The 17,511-nt window shown below is 39.6% G+C and overlaps 1 protein-coding gene across 7 annotated transcripts in view; it reads left to right on the forward strand.

Moving 5' to 3' along the window:
* Lrch3 (leucine rich repeats and calponin homology domain containing 3) overlaps positions 1–17,511 on the forward strand; it is a 110,016-nt gene that overhangs the window by 51,295 nt on the left and 41,210 nt on the right. For all 7 annotated transcript variants that reach the window (XM_051149807.1, XM_051149811.1, XM_051149809.1 and 4 more), the window contains exons 6-8: positions 1,154–1,263; positions 12,146–12,239; positions 13,531–13,651. In XM_051149807.1, the coding sequence (XP_051005764.1) occupies positions 1,154–1,263; positions 12,146–12,239; positions 13,531–13,651 (325 nt within the window). The remainder of the gene's footprint in view (positions 1–1,153; positions 1,264–12,145; positions 12,240–13,530; positions 13,652–17,511) is intronic.

A 17,511-nucleotide genomic window follows, 5' to 3' on the forward strand; every position in this document is an offset into this window, starting at 1 on the left:
CTGTGAAAGATGTATGAGGACCTCACAATTACAAGAAGGGTTTGTGTTAGTCAGTCTTTAATCTGTGACAGCGTCCCTGAGAGAAAGTATGTTAGAAGAAGTAAGTGAGGCTCCTGTTTCAGAGACTCTGGTTGGCTGGCTCCGGTGCTCTGCCCTTGTGGTGAGACATGGTATCATGGCAGCAGGAGCATGTTGTAGTCGAGGGGCTGCTAGACTCACAACAGCCAGGGTAAACAGAGAGGAGGCTTCAGGGACTAGGTGCACCCTTCAGAGAGTGCTGTCGTCCTCCAGCCACACCCAGTCTCCTGATGGCCCGATTAGCCATGAGGTCATCATCCATTAATTTATTGATCACTTTAGAACCCATTCACTGCTTAAAAGCCCATCAGCTAACAACTAAGCTTTCAACACATAAGCCTTCGGGGAACATTTTCAGACTCAAACCATAGTTTCATCAGCCTAAAGAGTTTGTTTGATTCATGAGACAGGTCACAACAAAATTGTTTATGTATAAATTTTACCAATTTATCATTGCTAGTTCTTTTTTACAGAGATCAGCAATTGTACATGATTAATTAATACCTAAAGAGAAATCTTTAAAGTCCTGACTATGTATAACTAACTAATAATCAGTGTGTTAAATTTACTTGGAATGTAACAGTGTTTATAATCGTAAGTTAATTCTGCTATGGAAAGTTTCTAGTAACTAAAAGACAAAGACAAAACCCAAACGAAACATTGAACCAGATGATACAGGTTGTTTTTAATGAATGCACTATATATTTAATAGAGATGCCTTAAAACCTAAGTTATGTTACACAAAAAGCTAGTTATGATTTTAAAAACGAGAGACAGAGAGAACATCTGGGGGCTGGAAAGGTGGCAGTTAAGAACACTGACTGTTTTACCGGGGCATCTAGGCCCGCTACCCAGCATCCACATGACTGCTCACAAGTGTGTATAACTCTAGTTCAAGGAGATCTAATATCATCTTCTGGCCCCCGTGGGTACCAAGCATGCACATGGTACATGCATGTGTACAGACATGCATTTATGCAAAATACCAATGCATATAAAATAATATAAATATTTCTAAAAGAACACCTGTATTTCAGATGAATAGTAATTTGGCTGCATTTGTTATTTTATTTAGATATGTATAAAAGGCAAAATCCACATATTTAAATACCTGAACATACAAGCTTGTAAGATTGCTCCAGATCTGCCGGATTATGAAAGGAGACCCTTGGGGTTTGGCTCTTGGTAAGTATATTTTATTCTTTTGTCCTATACATCACAGGGAAAATCAAATAAACTTTATTCTTGAATTGCCTGAAGGAAAGTAACACTCTTACCCTCAGAATGCTTTTATCATATAGGTATTGGTTACATAGAGCCTACAAAGTGTAGCTCTAAGTCAGTCTTCTGCAGCTTGGGCACTGTTTACATTGTAGTCCAGCAGTTCTTTGTCATGAAGGCTGTTCCCCGTTTGGTGGATAGTTAGCAGCATCCTGGCCCCTACCTCCTAGGTTCTGATAATGCACTGAAGTATTTCAGATAGCCAAATATTGCCAGTGTCCCTGGCAGGCCCCCAGTTGAAATTCACTGGTTTGAGTGGCTTGAATACTAACCTAAGCTCAGCCACTTACAAAATTTCTGACTTACAGCAAGTTACTTGAACATTTTGCTTCATTTTCCTTTATAAGTGTGAAGAGGGATTGGCTTTGTTGAATGTTGACGTCACATCAGGATTTTTTAGTCTGTGGATCTCTTAACTACATAGCACATGCCGTGTATGATCATCTACTTGCCACGCCCAACAGTGTGGAGCAGTTGTAAGTGTAGGGATTAAATTAAAAAGCCTTCAAAAGGTGAGATAGATATCACAGTAGAGATGCCGTGATGTTCACGGACTTTACTCAGTGGAGGACCTCTCGTGCCTTTGTTTAGGACCTGTCAGTGTTGCTAAGACCACAGTCCAGAGGAGCTTGCTTGGCAACCTTCTAGCCTAAAATATATCAACAAATGTCCAGGCATTGGTATGGTATACTAAATATGCATTATGTTCAGAAAAGGCAATTTATTATTATTAAATTTTTATTAGAAATTATTAAAAGATTCAAGTGTTTCATATTATAAAGGAGTAATTTGAAGCCATATGAAAATTTCACTGATACGTAACAGGACTTCTCATGTGAATAGAATTCCTCTAAAGGGATTGGACTCCCACTTTTGGCTGCAGACTCTGCCTTTCTGTCCCCGACCCGCGGGTTCAGTTATTCGTGGAGTGGCGAGGAGGGTCGCGACCTGTGAATAAAGAATAGGCGAAAGAGAGACACGGGCCCAGGAAAACGTTGCTTATCGAGGGCTGTTTATTGTAAGGGGGTATCCAAATTTAAAGTGAACTTCTGAGAGGGCGGGGGGTGGAAAGGAATGCAGTGGAAAGTTATAAAATCTTCTGGGCCAGGCCCAAGGACAGCAGGTGTGGAGTGGGGCGATTATTCAGAAGTCGCGATACACCGAATGTTCTCTTTCTCAAGGTCAGGCTGGATCTTTGTGGTTGCCAGGCAGAATAATTATCTCAAGTATGCAGACAGCTGTGGCTTTCAGCCAGCAGGGCCTCTCAGCCACTGGGGCAGGTCAGGCAAGGTCCTATGGCTCCTGACACCTTTCTTATGGTATTCCTCACTTGGTTAAGCATTTGGTATACAAAGTAATTACTCAGGAAATAGTCATTGAATGAAAGAAAAGCTGATTTAATCAAACAAATACTGCTTTCCTCCACATAAAATCATCAGAAGGCTGTTTGTGATGGCATTCTGGGATGCTCAGCCTGGCTATTAGATTGAAGGCTCGAACACTGAAGGATAGTTGAACAAAGCTCTGGCCTAGTTGCTTAAGCATAAATTAATACGGCAGAGAAAATGAAAGTCATATTGCAATCATACCTACCCCCCAGGGAACACCCTCAGTTCAGTGCGCACCTCTGGGAGGGAGGACGGAAGCAGATGAAGGGTGCTAGGGACGTGGCAGGTGAGCTCTGGGCGGTTTGAGTCGTGCACTGTGCTGCCTATAGGCCTCTTGGAGGAGGAGGATTTTGCAGTGACAAGTATAAAATTCTTATTTCCAAGACGTTTCATTTTACCATCTATTTTCTCTTTCTCCTGCTTTTTCTCCTATCTCAGTTAATTTCTTATGCTGTGGAAATGTTTGTTAGGTGTGGACAAAAGCCTTGATGTTCCTTTTTGAATTTTCAGTAAGGGTGTTTTATATGATATTCTAACAGGACTTAAAACAAACCAAAGTTGGCTTTTCTTTCCTGAATACACAATTGATTCTTCCCTGGTGGAGTTACTGATCCTTAGAAGAAAAACTTCCCTCTCCTCAAATAGCAGAGTAGGAATGGGAAATTGCTGCTGCTGAGGTTTGAGTGTAAGCTGGCTAATGCCAGTGGAGTGCAGGTGTGTGTTTGAGGATCCGCCTGAAGAGACAGTAGTGAAGGGTGAGCGCTCTGATTGAGGGCTGACGTTTTATTTGCAGGACCTGCTTCTCCATGACCTGTTTTTAGCTCTGAGGCTGGCCTAAATTTATTTTTATAAATAATATAGTACATATTTTAAATACATAATGAAATACATAAAAATATTATGTGGCAAAGGACTTGAGTGCATATTTGCTAACAGGTAAGACTTGAAATAATAGAAAAATGAACTTTCAGGTTTCTAAGGAAATGGGAAACCTAAATGGCATAACCATGTCATTTTTCTCCAAAGGAGTTAGAGGTTACAGAAGTGATACGTCATAGTCTCTGTCATACTCTCTAGTCATGGTCACCAATTAGTCTGTTTCCTGTATTTTCCATTTTTTCAGAGCCAAACTATTATTTCAGATAAATTCTTAGAAGTGTTAACTTGTTGCATATATGTAGATATGGTTGACCTTCTGTTTCCATGGATTCAGCCAAGTGTGGATTGAAAGTACTCAGAAAAAAAAAAAAAAGATGTACCTGTGCTAAACATTTATACTTTTTTTCTTGTCATTATTCCCTAGACAATGCAGTACAGCAACTACTTGCATGCCATTTATTAAATATTAAGCATTATGAATAATTTAGAGACAATTTAAAATACATAGACAGAAAGTCACCAGGTGTGGTGACGTGTCTATAGTTCTCTCCCTAGGAAGACTTAAGTTGGAGGATGGCTTGAACCCAGGAATTTGGACACATCCTAGACAACCCTGTCTCAAACAAACTGACAAAAAACAAAACAAACCAAAAAAAACCCCTGCTGGGTGCGGTGGTACATTCTTGTGAGCCCAGCACTTGGGAAGATCATCCTCAACTACATAGGGAATTTAAGGCCAACTTAGGCTACATACAGCCCTGTCTTAGCAGCAACAACAGAAATACATAGGAGATGTCTACAGACTTTAAGTGCTTTGACTTCTTACACATTTCGGTCTCCCTGGGTCTGGGTATCTGTGAAGAATCCTGAACTAGTTCCTCATGAATACTGAGGGGAGGCTTTATGTGTAATACTTCATTTCATTCCTTGGGTACCAGGGAATGAGATGTTGTGACTTCTTGTTTTTCTTTCAGAGGTACAGATTAATAGAATTGCATTACCATTACTGGTTTACTATTCAAAGGGTAGGCATGGAGTCAGAGGCTCTTGGTTCTGAGTTTCCGTCGTCTTAGGGTTCTAAGCTATTTGTTTAACCTCTCTTAGCTCCCATTTTCAGTATAATCTTGGCATTGATTATGCTCTTGCAGTGCTTCTAACTATCAAATACCATAAATCTGAAAGTTCTTTAAGAGACCATAAAAACCCATGTAAATATTAGACATAATAATTAGGTTAGGATTAATTTAGGTAAGAGTCCAGGCCTCCTAAAGAGTCCCTTAACTCTTGGAATATTCCATACAAACTAGAGAGGCTAGTACTGTTAGTTCTTAGATTTACTCATCTTTTGATGTTATTTGTTTTTTGAAACATATCTCACTGTAGAGCCCTACCTGACCGGGAACTTGATATATAGATCAGGCTGGCCTTGAACTCTGATCTGCCTGCCTCTGCCTCCTGAGTGCTGGCATTAAAGGTGTGCACCATCATGCCTGGACAGATATAAATGTCTTAATGTTTGTGTATAGTGTTTCAAAAGACCCACAGCTTAGCGTAGTGGTACTTACCAGCTGGTACATAAACCAGCACTTGGAGGCAAGCAAAAGGATCCTGAGCCTCATCAGGACAAAACCCAGTCTTAACCACTAAAAAGCATGGCGGTAATGGCCAAAATAATGATGTAATTGATTTTATGAAAATGTCTTTATAAAATGCGTCAGTATGTGAAATGAGTATGTGCTGATAAAAAAAATTACTTTTAATTAAAAAAAATATTACCACAAAACCCAGCACCCACCAAAAAATCCCATAAATCAGTTAATAAAAATTACACATTTTTATTAATTTTTAGATACAAATGTTTCCATCTCACTTGGTACGTTGCACTGCTGTTATCACCTTTGTTTTATTTGGAGGCATGATGGTTTTCATTAGTGACCTATAGGTAATCAAGACAAGGTTTCTCTGTGTAGCCCTGGCTGTTTTGGAACTCACTGTGTAGACCAAGCTTGCCTCAACTCACAGAGATCCGCCTGCCTCTGCCCCCAGAGTGCTTGGATTAAAGGCATGCACCACCATGCCCTGCTGAAACCTGCTTTTTGATAAGATAATTTTAGGCAGCTTTATGTTATTGACTAAACATTTATTTCTGTTGATGTGAGTACAAACCCAAACCAAAGAAATACTAAGCTATTGGTAAGAAAAATCCATCCAGGCTTGAGAGCATATTTATAATTTTAGCACCCAGGAGGGTCATAAGGTCAAGGTCAACCCTGGACTACCTCTATTACTCCACCCACTGAATTAGTTTTGTTCAGCAAGTCTGATCTTTTAAAAACAAAGGACCTAGAACATTGTGTGGCATTCAATAAATGCTAGATGCATAAGCTCTGTTAAAATAGATAAGAGTGACTTTTATCACAAAATGCTTTCTAAAGAGCCCATTCTAGCTGAGGTGATATTTGATGCTCTGTACAAGGCCCTGTACAGTCCTGAGCTGTATGTTCTGTGTGTGTTCACACGGCTCTGTGAAGCAGGTGGTGATGTAGTTTAAATGAAGATACTGAAGCTTACATTTTCAGTAAGTGCCACAGTCCTGACCTGTAAGGCAGAGAAGCTATACTGTAAACCCGTCTTCCTGTAGAGAACCTACCAGGGTATCTGAAGCACCTTTGGGGCTAGTTTGTTAAGGAGACTGACATTTATGAGTAGACTATGACAGAAATCTTCCTGGCTTCAGGCTGTGTATTTCTGTGTGTTATAAACAATCATTTGGTAAATCTGAAGAGAATACATATTTTTTTCTGGCAGCTGTAGAAAGTGTTTGCTTGCTTGCTTGCTTGCTTGCTTGCTTGCTTGCAGTATGGGGGATTAAACCAATGAGAGTGTGCTGGTTAGTTTTTTGTCATACTTGACCCAAACTAGAGTCATTATGGAACAGGGAACCTTAATGGAAAAAAAATGCCTCCATAGGGCTAGCCTGTGGTCAAATCTGTGGGGCATTGGCCTGATTACTGACTGATGAAAGAGGAACCCCCTGGGCAGGTGGTCCTCTGTTGTGTGAAAAGCAAACTGACCAAACTATGAAAGCAAACCAGTAAATTCTTCTGTGGTCTCTGCTTCAGTTCCTGCCTGCAGGTTCCTGCTTTGACTTCCTCATGAGCAACAGTGATGCAAGAGTGTAAACCAAATAAGCCCTTTCTCCCCCAGGTGGCTTTTGGTCAAAATTTTTGTTTATCACAGCAATAAAAAGCAAATCACAACAATGTGTGTGCTAGGCACATTCTCTACCATGAAGCTATAGCCCCTGCCTCCAAAAAGGATTGTGCCAGTATGGCTTGCATACCTCACTAGATAGTTGTCGCCCTTGGCCACCTTGGCCTGACTTTGCTCTGTTGAAATGCACACAGATACCTTAAGGTCTGGGCTTTCAAACAAACACCAGAGCAGACAGATCTTAGCGAGACTATTAATAAAATAATTTACAGAGCCGCTGTCAGCCTAGGACGTGTAGGTACTCATTGTGCTGCTTTACCACCTTTTTTTAGACAGGGTTTCCTTGTGGGTCCTTGGCCGACCTGCAGAGCAAGCTGGCCTCCGACTCAGCGATTGCCTGCCTTTGCCTCCCTGCGTGCTGGGACTAAAGGCATGCAACACCATGCCCAGCTTACTTTAACAACTTTTATGTGATGTGAATTGCTTTCAAAATATAAAGTTGGGGGAAATTTAGAAAAGTAAATTTATAATTATAATGAGAAGTTTTTAATTTTTTTTAATTTTGTTTATGCTTTTAAGTTAAATGATCTCTGTGGGGGCAGGCAGAAAAAAGAAAATGCCAGGAGACCTATGGTTTTATATATATATCATTCTGTACTTTGGGGAGATAGCTCTTTATATTATTGCCTATAAAGTAGGACTTTTTGTTTGTTGTTAAGAAACTAGGTTTAAGCTGCAGCTGCTGGTGGTGGTGCACCCCTTTAATCCTAGCACTCAGGAGGTAGAGGCAGGTGGATCTCTGTCATTTCAAGGCCAGCCTGGTCTATGGATCCTAGTTTCAGGATAGCCAGGGCTACACAGAGAAACCCTGTCTCAAAAAAGGAAGGAAAGGGGGCTGGAGAGATGGCTCAGTGCTTAAGAGCACTGTCTGCTCTTCCAAAGGACCCGGGTTCAGTTCCCAGCAACCACATGGCAGCTCACAACTGTCTGTAATTTCAGTTCCAATGGGTCTGACACCCTCACACTAAAATAAAATTAAATAAATTATTAGAAAAAAAAAAAGGGAGGAAGAAAAAAAGAAAGTAAAGCAGGAAGAAAAAAGTAGATTTGTTGAATATACTGCAAGGCGTGGCTGGTTGAGTGAGAACAAGAATACTGCCCACCTAAAGTCACTTTGTTATCAGTAAGGACAGTGACAAGTTATTAAAGCTGCCTTGCATTTGCATGCATGTTTATTTTGTTTTGTAAGTGAATAGAAATGGTACATCTTTGTTTTACAGAGGTTAAATGATTTCTCTGAGCTGGTGGTTGGCAAATAGTATCCAGCTGTCATTTTATGTCCTGCTATGTTGTAACATGACTTTATAACTCATAAAAATTATGTTCATGCGAGAACCAAAAAAATATGGAATATAAAAGTCACTATCAAAAAATACTATATTTTAGCCAGACATACTAGTACATGCCTGTAATTCCAGCACTTGAAAGATGGAGACAGAAAGATCAAGATTCAAGGCCAATTTGAGCTGAAAAAAAAAAAAACCCTATAGCAAATAAAAAAAAGAAACAAAAAAACCTAATCATCATTTATTTTTAATTTATACAATTTAAAGTTGCTTATCTACTTAGGAAGATTTATTAAATTAATATATTAGATTAATTCTTTTAAAAATCGGATTTATTATTTTTTAGATTTCTAATTAAGCTACATCTTTAAAAGTATGTTTAAGAAGAAGCAAAGATAAATAAATAAATAAAGATATAAAGCTTGTGAAACTATGCCTCTGGGTCTGGGAGACAGCTCAGTGGAAAGCTTAAGAACTTGAGTTTAGATGCCTAGCACCCATATAAAAGCCTGGGCGTGGCAACACCCATCTGTGATTCTGCACAGGGGAGACACACAGGTCGATCCCTAGAGCTTATTGGCCAGACCTTCTAGTCCGCTCAGGGAGCTCAGGTGCAATGCAAGACAGTGCTCAAAAAGACAGTGGGGAGCGATTGAGGAAGACACTGATGTTTACCTATGGCCTCCATATGCCCATGCATACACACACACACACACACACACACACACACACACACACACACACACGGATATCTTGCTGATCAAAGAGACAATGGTAGCTATAAAAGAAAGAATAATTTAGACTTCATCAAACTTAGGAGCAGCTGTCCATATAAAGAAAATGTTAGTCATGGCCTGTGGAAAATATTTGGAAAGCATATGAATGAAAGTCTGCCTGTATTCAGATATACAACAAATACCTGCAACTTAGTAATAAACAGCCCCGTGAGAAATGAGCTTGAAAAGACTTTTCACTAAGAGACATACACAACAAAGTACTAAGCATTGTAACTAATCACAGGAATGTATGTGAAGTCACTGCATAGCAGATTGGGGCCACGGGAATGACTAAGTTCAAGAAAGGTGACCGTGCCGAAAGTGAGGATGTGGAGCATCCAGGGAGGGTGCTCGCCTTTGCTTACAGAAGCAGGAATAGCGCTTTCAGTGCTTTAACAGTTCTGCTGAGACACGGTTTACAAACAGTAAACTCTACCAGGTGGGCTGTGTAGTTCTGTGAGTTTGGGGAACTAGCTAGAGTCATTAAGCCACCAGCCCAGCCAGTGTGCACAGCATTTCCATTTCCCTCCAGTCCCTCAAGGCTAGCTCTTTTTTTCTACCCCAAGACTCAGCAGACAGCTGGCACACTTCTGACTGTCTTGCCTGTTCCAGGGTCTCACATGAGTGGAGTCAGGGTGTGGCATCTTGCGCTGTTGATGCATAGACGGAAGATCTGAGGTTCTCAGATGGTTATATGTATATTTAGCAACTGTTATTTAGTTTCCACACTAATTTAAGACTTTTTAAAAATTGAAACAAAACAAAAATCTCAAAACAGTGGTTGTCCCTAACAACAATAACAAGATGACCAGAATTAACTACAGAGAGGTGTATGGGAATGTTCTGGCAGATAGAAATGTCCTCTCTTGTGATAGAGTTATAAAGATACAGTATTTTGTCAAGTTGTACTGCTAATATTTAAATTATGCAAATTTCATTTTGAAAAATATCATTAAAAATAAAAAATAAGCCAGGTATGATGGCACATGCATTTAATCTCAACATTCAGGAGGCAGCAGCTGGTGGATCTTGGTGAGCCCTGGGCCATCCTGGTCTACACATTGAGGTCCAGGACAGTCAGGGCTGCATAGTGAGACTCTGTCTCAAAAAAGCATGAAATAAAATAAGTAAAATTAAAGCATAAAAACAATGGAGAGATTTAGAGAATGGCTATAGTTTTAAGGTAAACAAAAATTGCAGAATAACAGATATGTCGGCAAGACAGCAGAGTAGAGGCTGTTTGTGTGGCTGGTAAAGAAGAAAGAGTAGGGGCTGGAGAGATGGCTTAGAGGTTAAGAGCACTGTCTGCTCTTCCGAAGGTCCTGAGTTCAATTCCCAGCAACCACATGGTGGTTTATAACAACCTGTAATGAGATCTGGTGCCTTCTTGTGGTGGGCAGGCACACATGTGGGCAGAATACTGTGTAAATAAATAAATCTTGGGGGAAAAAAAAAGAAGAAAGAGCTTTGGAAATCCAGAGGAAATGAAAAATCCCAGGAAAGGGGCAGAAAAACAAAAGACAGTAAGCCAGGCAGTGGGGGCTATGCAGGGAGTAGTGTGTGCTATGCAGATGGCAGTGATGGGTACAGAGAGAATTCAGAGATTCTGGAGATTGTGCTTTTAAGATGAGGATGCAGCAGGGCAGTGGTGGCCTTCAGATCCCAATAGCCTAGCAGTGCACTCCAGGGTCCTAGGAAGAACAAAACAAAACAAACAATCCAAGCCCCAGAGTAGAAGATGGACAGACATAGTTAAGATGGAGCAGAAGTTAGTGAATTGCAGCCATGGAAGAACAGCAGGTAGACTTAAGACAGTTGGTTGTTTGATAAATAATCAAGATTGACAAACGCCTAGCCAAATTAACCAAAAGAAAAAGAGGAAAGACACAGAAATTATAGATGAAAAGAAGGAGTTTACCAGACTCCAAAATACAGAGAATTACTTGGGGTACACTTGAAAACTTAAATGTTCCAAAAACACAGAAGATCTCTTACGAAGTTGGTAAATTTCTATACACATATGACCTACAAAATTAAATTAAGAAGGTATAAACAACCTAGAGCAGTAACAAGCAATGAGACTGAAGCTGTAATAAGTCTCCAACAAAGAGAATTCCAGGACCAGATGGGTTCAGTGCTGAATTGTACCAAACCTGGCACCAGTGTCCCTCAGACTGTCCATTGAAAGAGAAATAAATAACACTGCCAAACCTACCTAAGAAGCCAGGCTTATACTACTGCCAAAACCAGATAAGGATAATATTTTCATTCATGGGAGGACCTGCATTTGCATGTGTGTGAAAGCTAGCAAGAGGATCATGAGAGTGGAAGATTCATCTTAAGGGAAATGGAAACAGAGCCGTAGAACTCCTGTGATGAAAAAGCAGAAAGAGGGGCTAATAGGGGAGAGAAAACAACTGGGAGGGAAGACAGGAGTGATGTGGACCAGTGACAACAACATGTGATAGATAGCACGTGAATGTGGAGAGGCTGTGAGATGACGTCCATTGTGACATTAAAAATGAATACAACAGGGGCCGGAGAGATGACTAAGTGGTTAAGAGCACTGTCTGCTCTTCCAGAGGACCTGAGTTCAATTCCCAGCAACTTCATGATGGCTCACAACCATCTATCCTAGGATCTGATGCCTTCTGGCCTGCAGGTGTACATGCAGATAGAACATTCATATAAAAATTTTTAAAAATAAATCTTAAAAATAATTAGTACAGGGCTGGAGAGATGGCTCAGAGATTAGAAGCTCTTCTAACCTCATCTCAGGTATGCTCTTCCAAAGGTGTTGAGTTCAATTCCCAGCAACCACATGGTGGCTCACAACCATCTATAATGAGATCTGGTGCCCTTTCTGGCCTGCAGGTGTCCATGAAGGCAGAACATTATATAAATAATAAATAAATCCTTAAAAAAAAAATAAGTACAAACAAAAAATTGAGCGGTACTTTTGAAAGTGAATTCTGAGTGTGGAGTTTATACTATCTGTTTCTTTTGTTCCTATTTGAAATTTCCTTGTTAAAAAGCTCAGAGAATGTTCACTTAGCTCTAACTTAATATGTGACGGGGTGTCACAAGAATGCTTGTTAATAAAACTGTGACTGGTTAATCTCAGATGCTATGTTTAAAAAAAATAAAAGCCCTCACAATAACAAATAACACTTCTTTTGGACAGCCATGAAGAACTGTACTCAGGCCGTCCTTATGGAGCCCTTGACTCAGGCTTTAACAGTGTGGACAGTGGTGACAAGAGGTGGTCAGGGAATGAGGTAAATGTCTCCTGTTTGTATGCTAAAATTCCTAATTTAGAAAAAAAAAAGTTTAAAAATTAACAAGGGAGTATCTAATTTGGAATTCAGTTTATTACATAAAATAGAGAAATGTCAAAGAAAGACCAAAAACCCTATATAGTTTTATCATCTGAAATTTGTACAGTTTCTTTTGCCAGCATTTTTTGCCATGTGTCTTCTTACAAGATTATTACCTCATCTCAGGTATGCATAGTCTGGAAAGCGGAAAGGAGTTGAGGTGGTTGAAGCTGAAGCCTAGTTGGCTGTGGTAGCATGTCTCTGTAACCCTAGCTGTTAGGAGGCTGAGGGCAGGAGGACGATGATCTGAAGATGGCCTGGCCTATGTAGGAAGTTCGAGGACAGCTTGCACTGCATAGCAAGTCACTGTCTCAAACACAACCGTAAACCCCCTGACAGCTAGAACTTGAGAGCTAGGATAATCTGGAGCGAGTTAGTGATGGGGGGCGTGCTGGGAGCTGGAAAAGTAAATACGACTGTCAACTGATGGGTAGAGCAGTGGAACCTGAGCTGCAAATGTTAGCTCAGGTGGAGTCTTCCCTAGCCAGGCCCCGGCGTCGGTCCCAGGGAAGGTGGGACATCTTAGTGAGTTCATTCACATGCACTTATTACATAGGTTTTGTTTTGATTAATTAATAGTATTAGACTTTGTATCATTTAAAATTACTAGGATATAGTTTAACTACTAATTAAATGACTGCCCTTTTGCTAGATGGACTGATAACAGACATTTTATAGCATTGTTTCATTAAGAGTCCAAAACAGAAGCCTGGCACAGACCTTGAATGACTCGAATCCCAGCTCTCAGGAAGCAGTGGCAGGTGAATCTCTGTGAGTTCAAGGCTAGCCAGGACTGTATAGTTTCAAGCAAGCCAGAGCTACATAGTGAGACCCTGTCAAACATAAATAAGTAAATAAATAAATATGTAAAACAAAATAAAACTAGACCACAACTTACTTAAAATATGTAGTTAAGTCTTGCTGACTGTGTTCTTGAATATTGCATTGTATATATATGTAGATAATTTGAACCCATGTATATATATTTACTGACAGTAAATTGTGGTAAAGTATACCTATTTAAAATATTCATTTCAGTTGCATTAACTATATTCACAATATTGTACAATATTCACTGTCAATTTTCCAAAACTTTTTTGCTTTATCTTCTATATAAATTTTAGTTTATAGCCCTGTGCTTTATATTATCTAAAATTAGAAATGATGGCTTTTAATGTTTCTGCTTTTTAAGCCTACAGATGAATTTTCAGATCTGCCTCTTCGAGTGGCAGAAATTACTAAAGAGCAAAGACTGCGGAGAGAAAGCCAGTACCAGGAGAATCGGAACAGTGTGGTAGTCACAAATGGTGGAGGTAAGCATAGTTCTGATGACAGTAAAGCCTTTATAGTTAACTTGTTTGTTAAAACAGGGTCTCCTGTAACCCTTACCGTCCTCAAGCCCCTTATGTAGCCAAGAATGACTTTGAACCTTTCATCTTCCTCCCACTACCTGATCTGCCTGGCTCCTCCCAAGCCCTGGGAGCATAGCTCTGTTCCAGTGCACCTGGTTTTGGAGTGCTGAGCATTGAACCCAGGGCCTTGTACCAACTGACCAGCTCCAACCTTAACTCTGTTGTTGTTGTTTAAGGGAGAAACTGTTTCTTTTGGTTCAGGGTTCCAGAGGGACCCAGTCTTTCATGGTGAGGAAGACATGGCTGCAGCTGGGGAAGGCATGGTGGTGGAAGGCAGAAGTTGCTGGTCACCTTACCTTTTTGAAGTAGTCTTTGTCACACCCTACTCTTTTGTTTGCTTATCTATAGCTCTTTCATTTTTCTAAAGACTTTTGTTTATATAAAAAAAACAGGCTTACCACTGGGATGAAATTTCACTTCCTCTATATTTTCAGTTTGTAACTAAAATCACTTCTCTTTCATGTCTATTTCAGGGACAAACTTTAGGAAGGACAGTTAATCTGGAGTAGATCTTTGTTAATCTTGATTTTAAGTACAATCAACTGAAATAACATTGTTTCTTTCTAAGATTCTTCATTTTAAAGTGATTTCTTAAGCTCTTTCAGCAATCCATTGTGTTTGTCTGCTTGTGTGTGTAGTTTCTTTTTTAACCTTTTTAAATAGGTATTTATTTATTGGCAAGGAGTGTGCCACCACAGGCATGAGGAGGGCAGATGACAATTTGTTCTCTCTTTCTGCCTTGCAGATCTCAGGGTGCAAATTCAGGCCATCACAAGTCATTTAGCTAACACTGTTTAAAACTGAGTTTTCACCCCGTTTTCCAGGCTGACCTCAAGCTCCTGGATTCAGGCAACCTTATGTCAGCCTCCTGAGCAGCTGAGACTATGGGTGCCTACCAACATGCCTGTCTTCCAAGGCATATCTTAACATTTACGTTGTTTTCCGTCTGAAGTAATGTTCTCTGGAGCTTCTGAATCCTACCTTTTCTTATTCTGACACTTAGAACATAGTAGTCATTTTCATAAAATAAATCGGTTTTTTCTGCTTCCATGTACTTCTGAAGTAGGTTTAGAATTCTACTCTGTATTCTTTTAATTTGAAATTTTCTTCATTTTCTTATTAAATTTTTTACATATACATTTATATTATTATACATATGTATAATAAACTACCTACAGCAAGAAGAATCATGAAACAATCAGGAATTATATAAATACTACATTCTTAGTGTTTTGGCTATTTGTATTTGGCAGCCTTGAAGAGAAGATCTTTCCTATCTTGGTGCATTTAAAATTCTGAATGTAAATCAGTATCTATCATATCTCATCATTATCAATTTAAAACATCTATCTAGACCTTAAAACATCTTAATCCCTAAACAACTAATTATAAAAGTAAACTATCTGGTCTTAAACCCCATCAGAGACTTGAGAAGGAATAAAATTGATTACCTGAGTTTTCAGGAAGTGCAGGTTAGCAGTTTCCCAAATGAGAAGATGACAGAGACAATTTGCTGCCTGAACAGTCACCCAAAACTCTCTATAACATTGAAGCATCATCTTCAGCCTTCTGGCCCAATATATCTGACAGACATATTTGTGAGGCAGGAACTGTTGAGGACTTACTTACCCTGTCTTGGCAGAGTTTGGCCGTCAACTCTGCCTGCATCCAAGCTTACCCTTTCTTTGGTAAAATTCTGTCTGTGGTAGAAACGAGGACATTTTGCCCAGTGGTTTATTTGCCACATTTGAAGCCATCTCCATAAGGAGGTTCTTTGATGCTCATCATCCTCTTTGAGGTAGGCTGGGTGTTGCTAGGAGTTAAAAATAATAAAAATATCTTTAAATGCCATATTCTGTATATTTCTGAAGTTTTTGAAGACCTTATCTATTTTTATCTTATCTTTCTGTAGAATCATATCTATCTGTTGTGCCTAAGATGTATATTCTTGTGATTAAAAATAGCCTAGTAATTGATATGACCATGATTTGATCAACTAACAATTAACTTGTATAACTTACTTATCCTTAACAGCCTGCAATAGCACTTTCAAAATATTGGAAGTAAACCTTGTATTGTAATTGAGTTATATGGGTACAATACCTCATAGTAGAGTAGAAATATATATAATATGTGTGAAGAATAATCTGACATTTGAATTCTATACCACTGTATCTAAAATTAAGCTTATTTTGTATCTATATACAAAATTCTATGCCAGCGAACTAAAAATAACCTTGTGAGTGACAATTGAGGCATTAAGTTGAGGAGTAGATTCACTAATCTACTTTTTGTTCTATCTCCCCTATATATTTCTATATTCCCCCTTCTTTCTTTTCAGCCCCTATCTCCAAACCTAAGAATGTAAGATAAAGGAAAAGAGAGACGTCCCTGTGTCCAACCTTGTTTTCTCTCTAAAGAAGACCAATAATAATTTGTAACCAACTCCCACTGAAAATAACCCTCTATAGCCCAAGAAAGCAACCAAAATCTACCTGACCCCCTTAAAGGAAATGGGCCATCGTTCTCTTAAGGTTTCTTCTGGCTGACTTGGGGCGAATAATATCTTTGTAGGGGCCCAAATAAAATTGGGGAAATGGTTAAACAAGCTAGGAATAGCATTCGTGGTCCAGTTTCTAAATGTTGAGAAATTCCAGGTTTAATTAGAGTCCTCTGTGGGACAGTCTGAAATGCTGGACCAATTGGGATTGAAAGCTTTTTTCAAAGGTGTCCTGGGAGTTAATTTGATTTTTTAAAGCCTAATGTTTACGTTTTGAGGGCCAATGCCAAGGTTACATGGGTTTCTAGAAATGCGTATGCTTTTGAGAAGTGCTTTTGTCTCTAACGCTGTCACTTTGTTACTTTGTCCTCTCTGGCTTACATGGCTTTTATTCCTATCACTTACCATCCCATTCATACTTTAGTAATTTTAAGGTTTTTCTCATATGAGTTAGCTGTGCCATCATTTTGTTATGTAAGACAGCACGATTTCCAGCTGTGCTTCTTAGTTTTGTATCAGCTAGTCCCATATGTTCACTAAGCATTTGAAATGTGGCACTTGGAAGCAAGGGAGATGGCTGAGGTGGGTAAATGCTTGCTGTAAAAGCACAGGGCCTGAGCTGCATCCCAAGCACCCACACCCGTGCCAGGCCCAGCAGCACACGGCTACAGCTCTAGTACCTGGTGAGCAGAGACAGGTAGATCCTGAGCTCCAAAGTTTGCAAAATAAAGTGGAGGGTCAGCAATATGGTTCACTGGGTAAATCTACTTGCAGCCAATTTTTATGACTTAGTTTGATCCCTGAAACTCCCATGATGGAAGGAAAGAACCAGTTTCTGCAGGTTTCTCTCTGACATCACAGATGTGCCATGGCACACATGCTTCCCCCAATAATAACTGTGTATGTGTGCTATCGCATACATGCTTCCCCAGATAATAAATGTGACTCCACATGTATACCATGGTAAATACGACTTCTAATAATAAATGTGACTCCACATGTATGCCATGGCATACGTGCCCCCCGAATAATAAATGTTTAAAAATCAATTATTAGCTTACTAAAACTAAGGTGGTTAACAATAAAAACACCTAGCATCAGCTTCTTGCTCCCGCACGTGCACATATATCCACATGTACACTTGCATACACCCATACACCACAGATCTCTCCCACACACAAATTTAAAAAGCTGAAATGTGGCTTTTCTGAATTGAGATATAACTACAAAATCGTCATCAAATTTTGACTATGCTGATCTG

Source organism: Acomys russatus, chromosome 8 (assembly GCF_903995435.1).
Source record: "Acomys russatus chromosome 8, mAcoRus1.1, whole genome shotgun sequence".
Taxonomy (NCBI): Eukaryota; Metazoa; Chordata; class Mammalia; order Rodentia; family Muridae; genus Acomys; species Acomys russatus.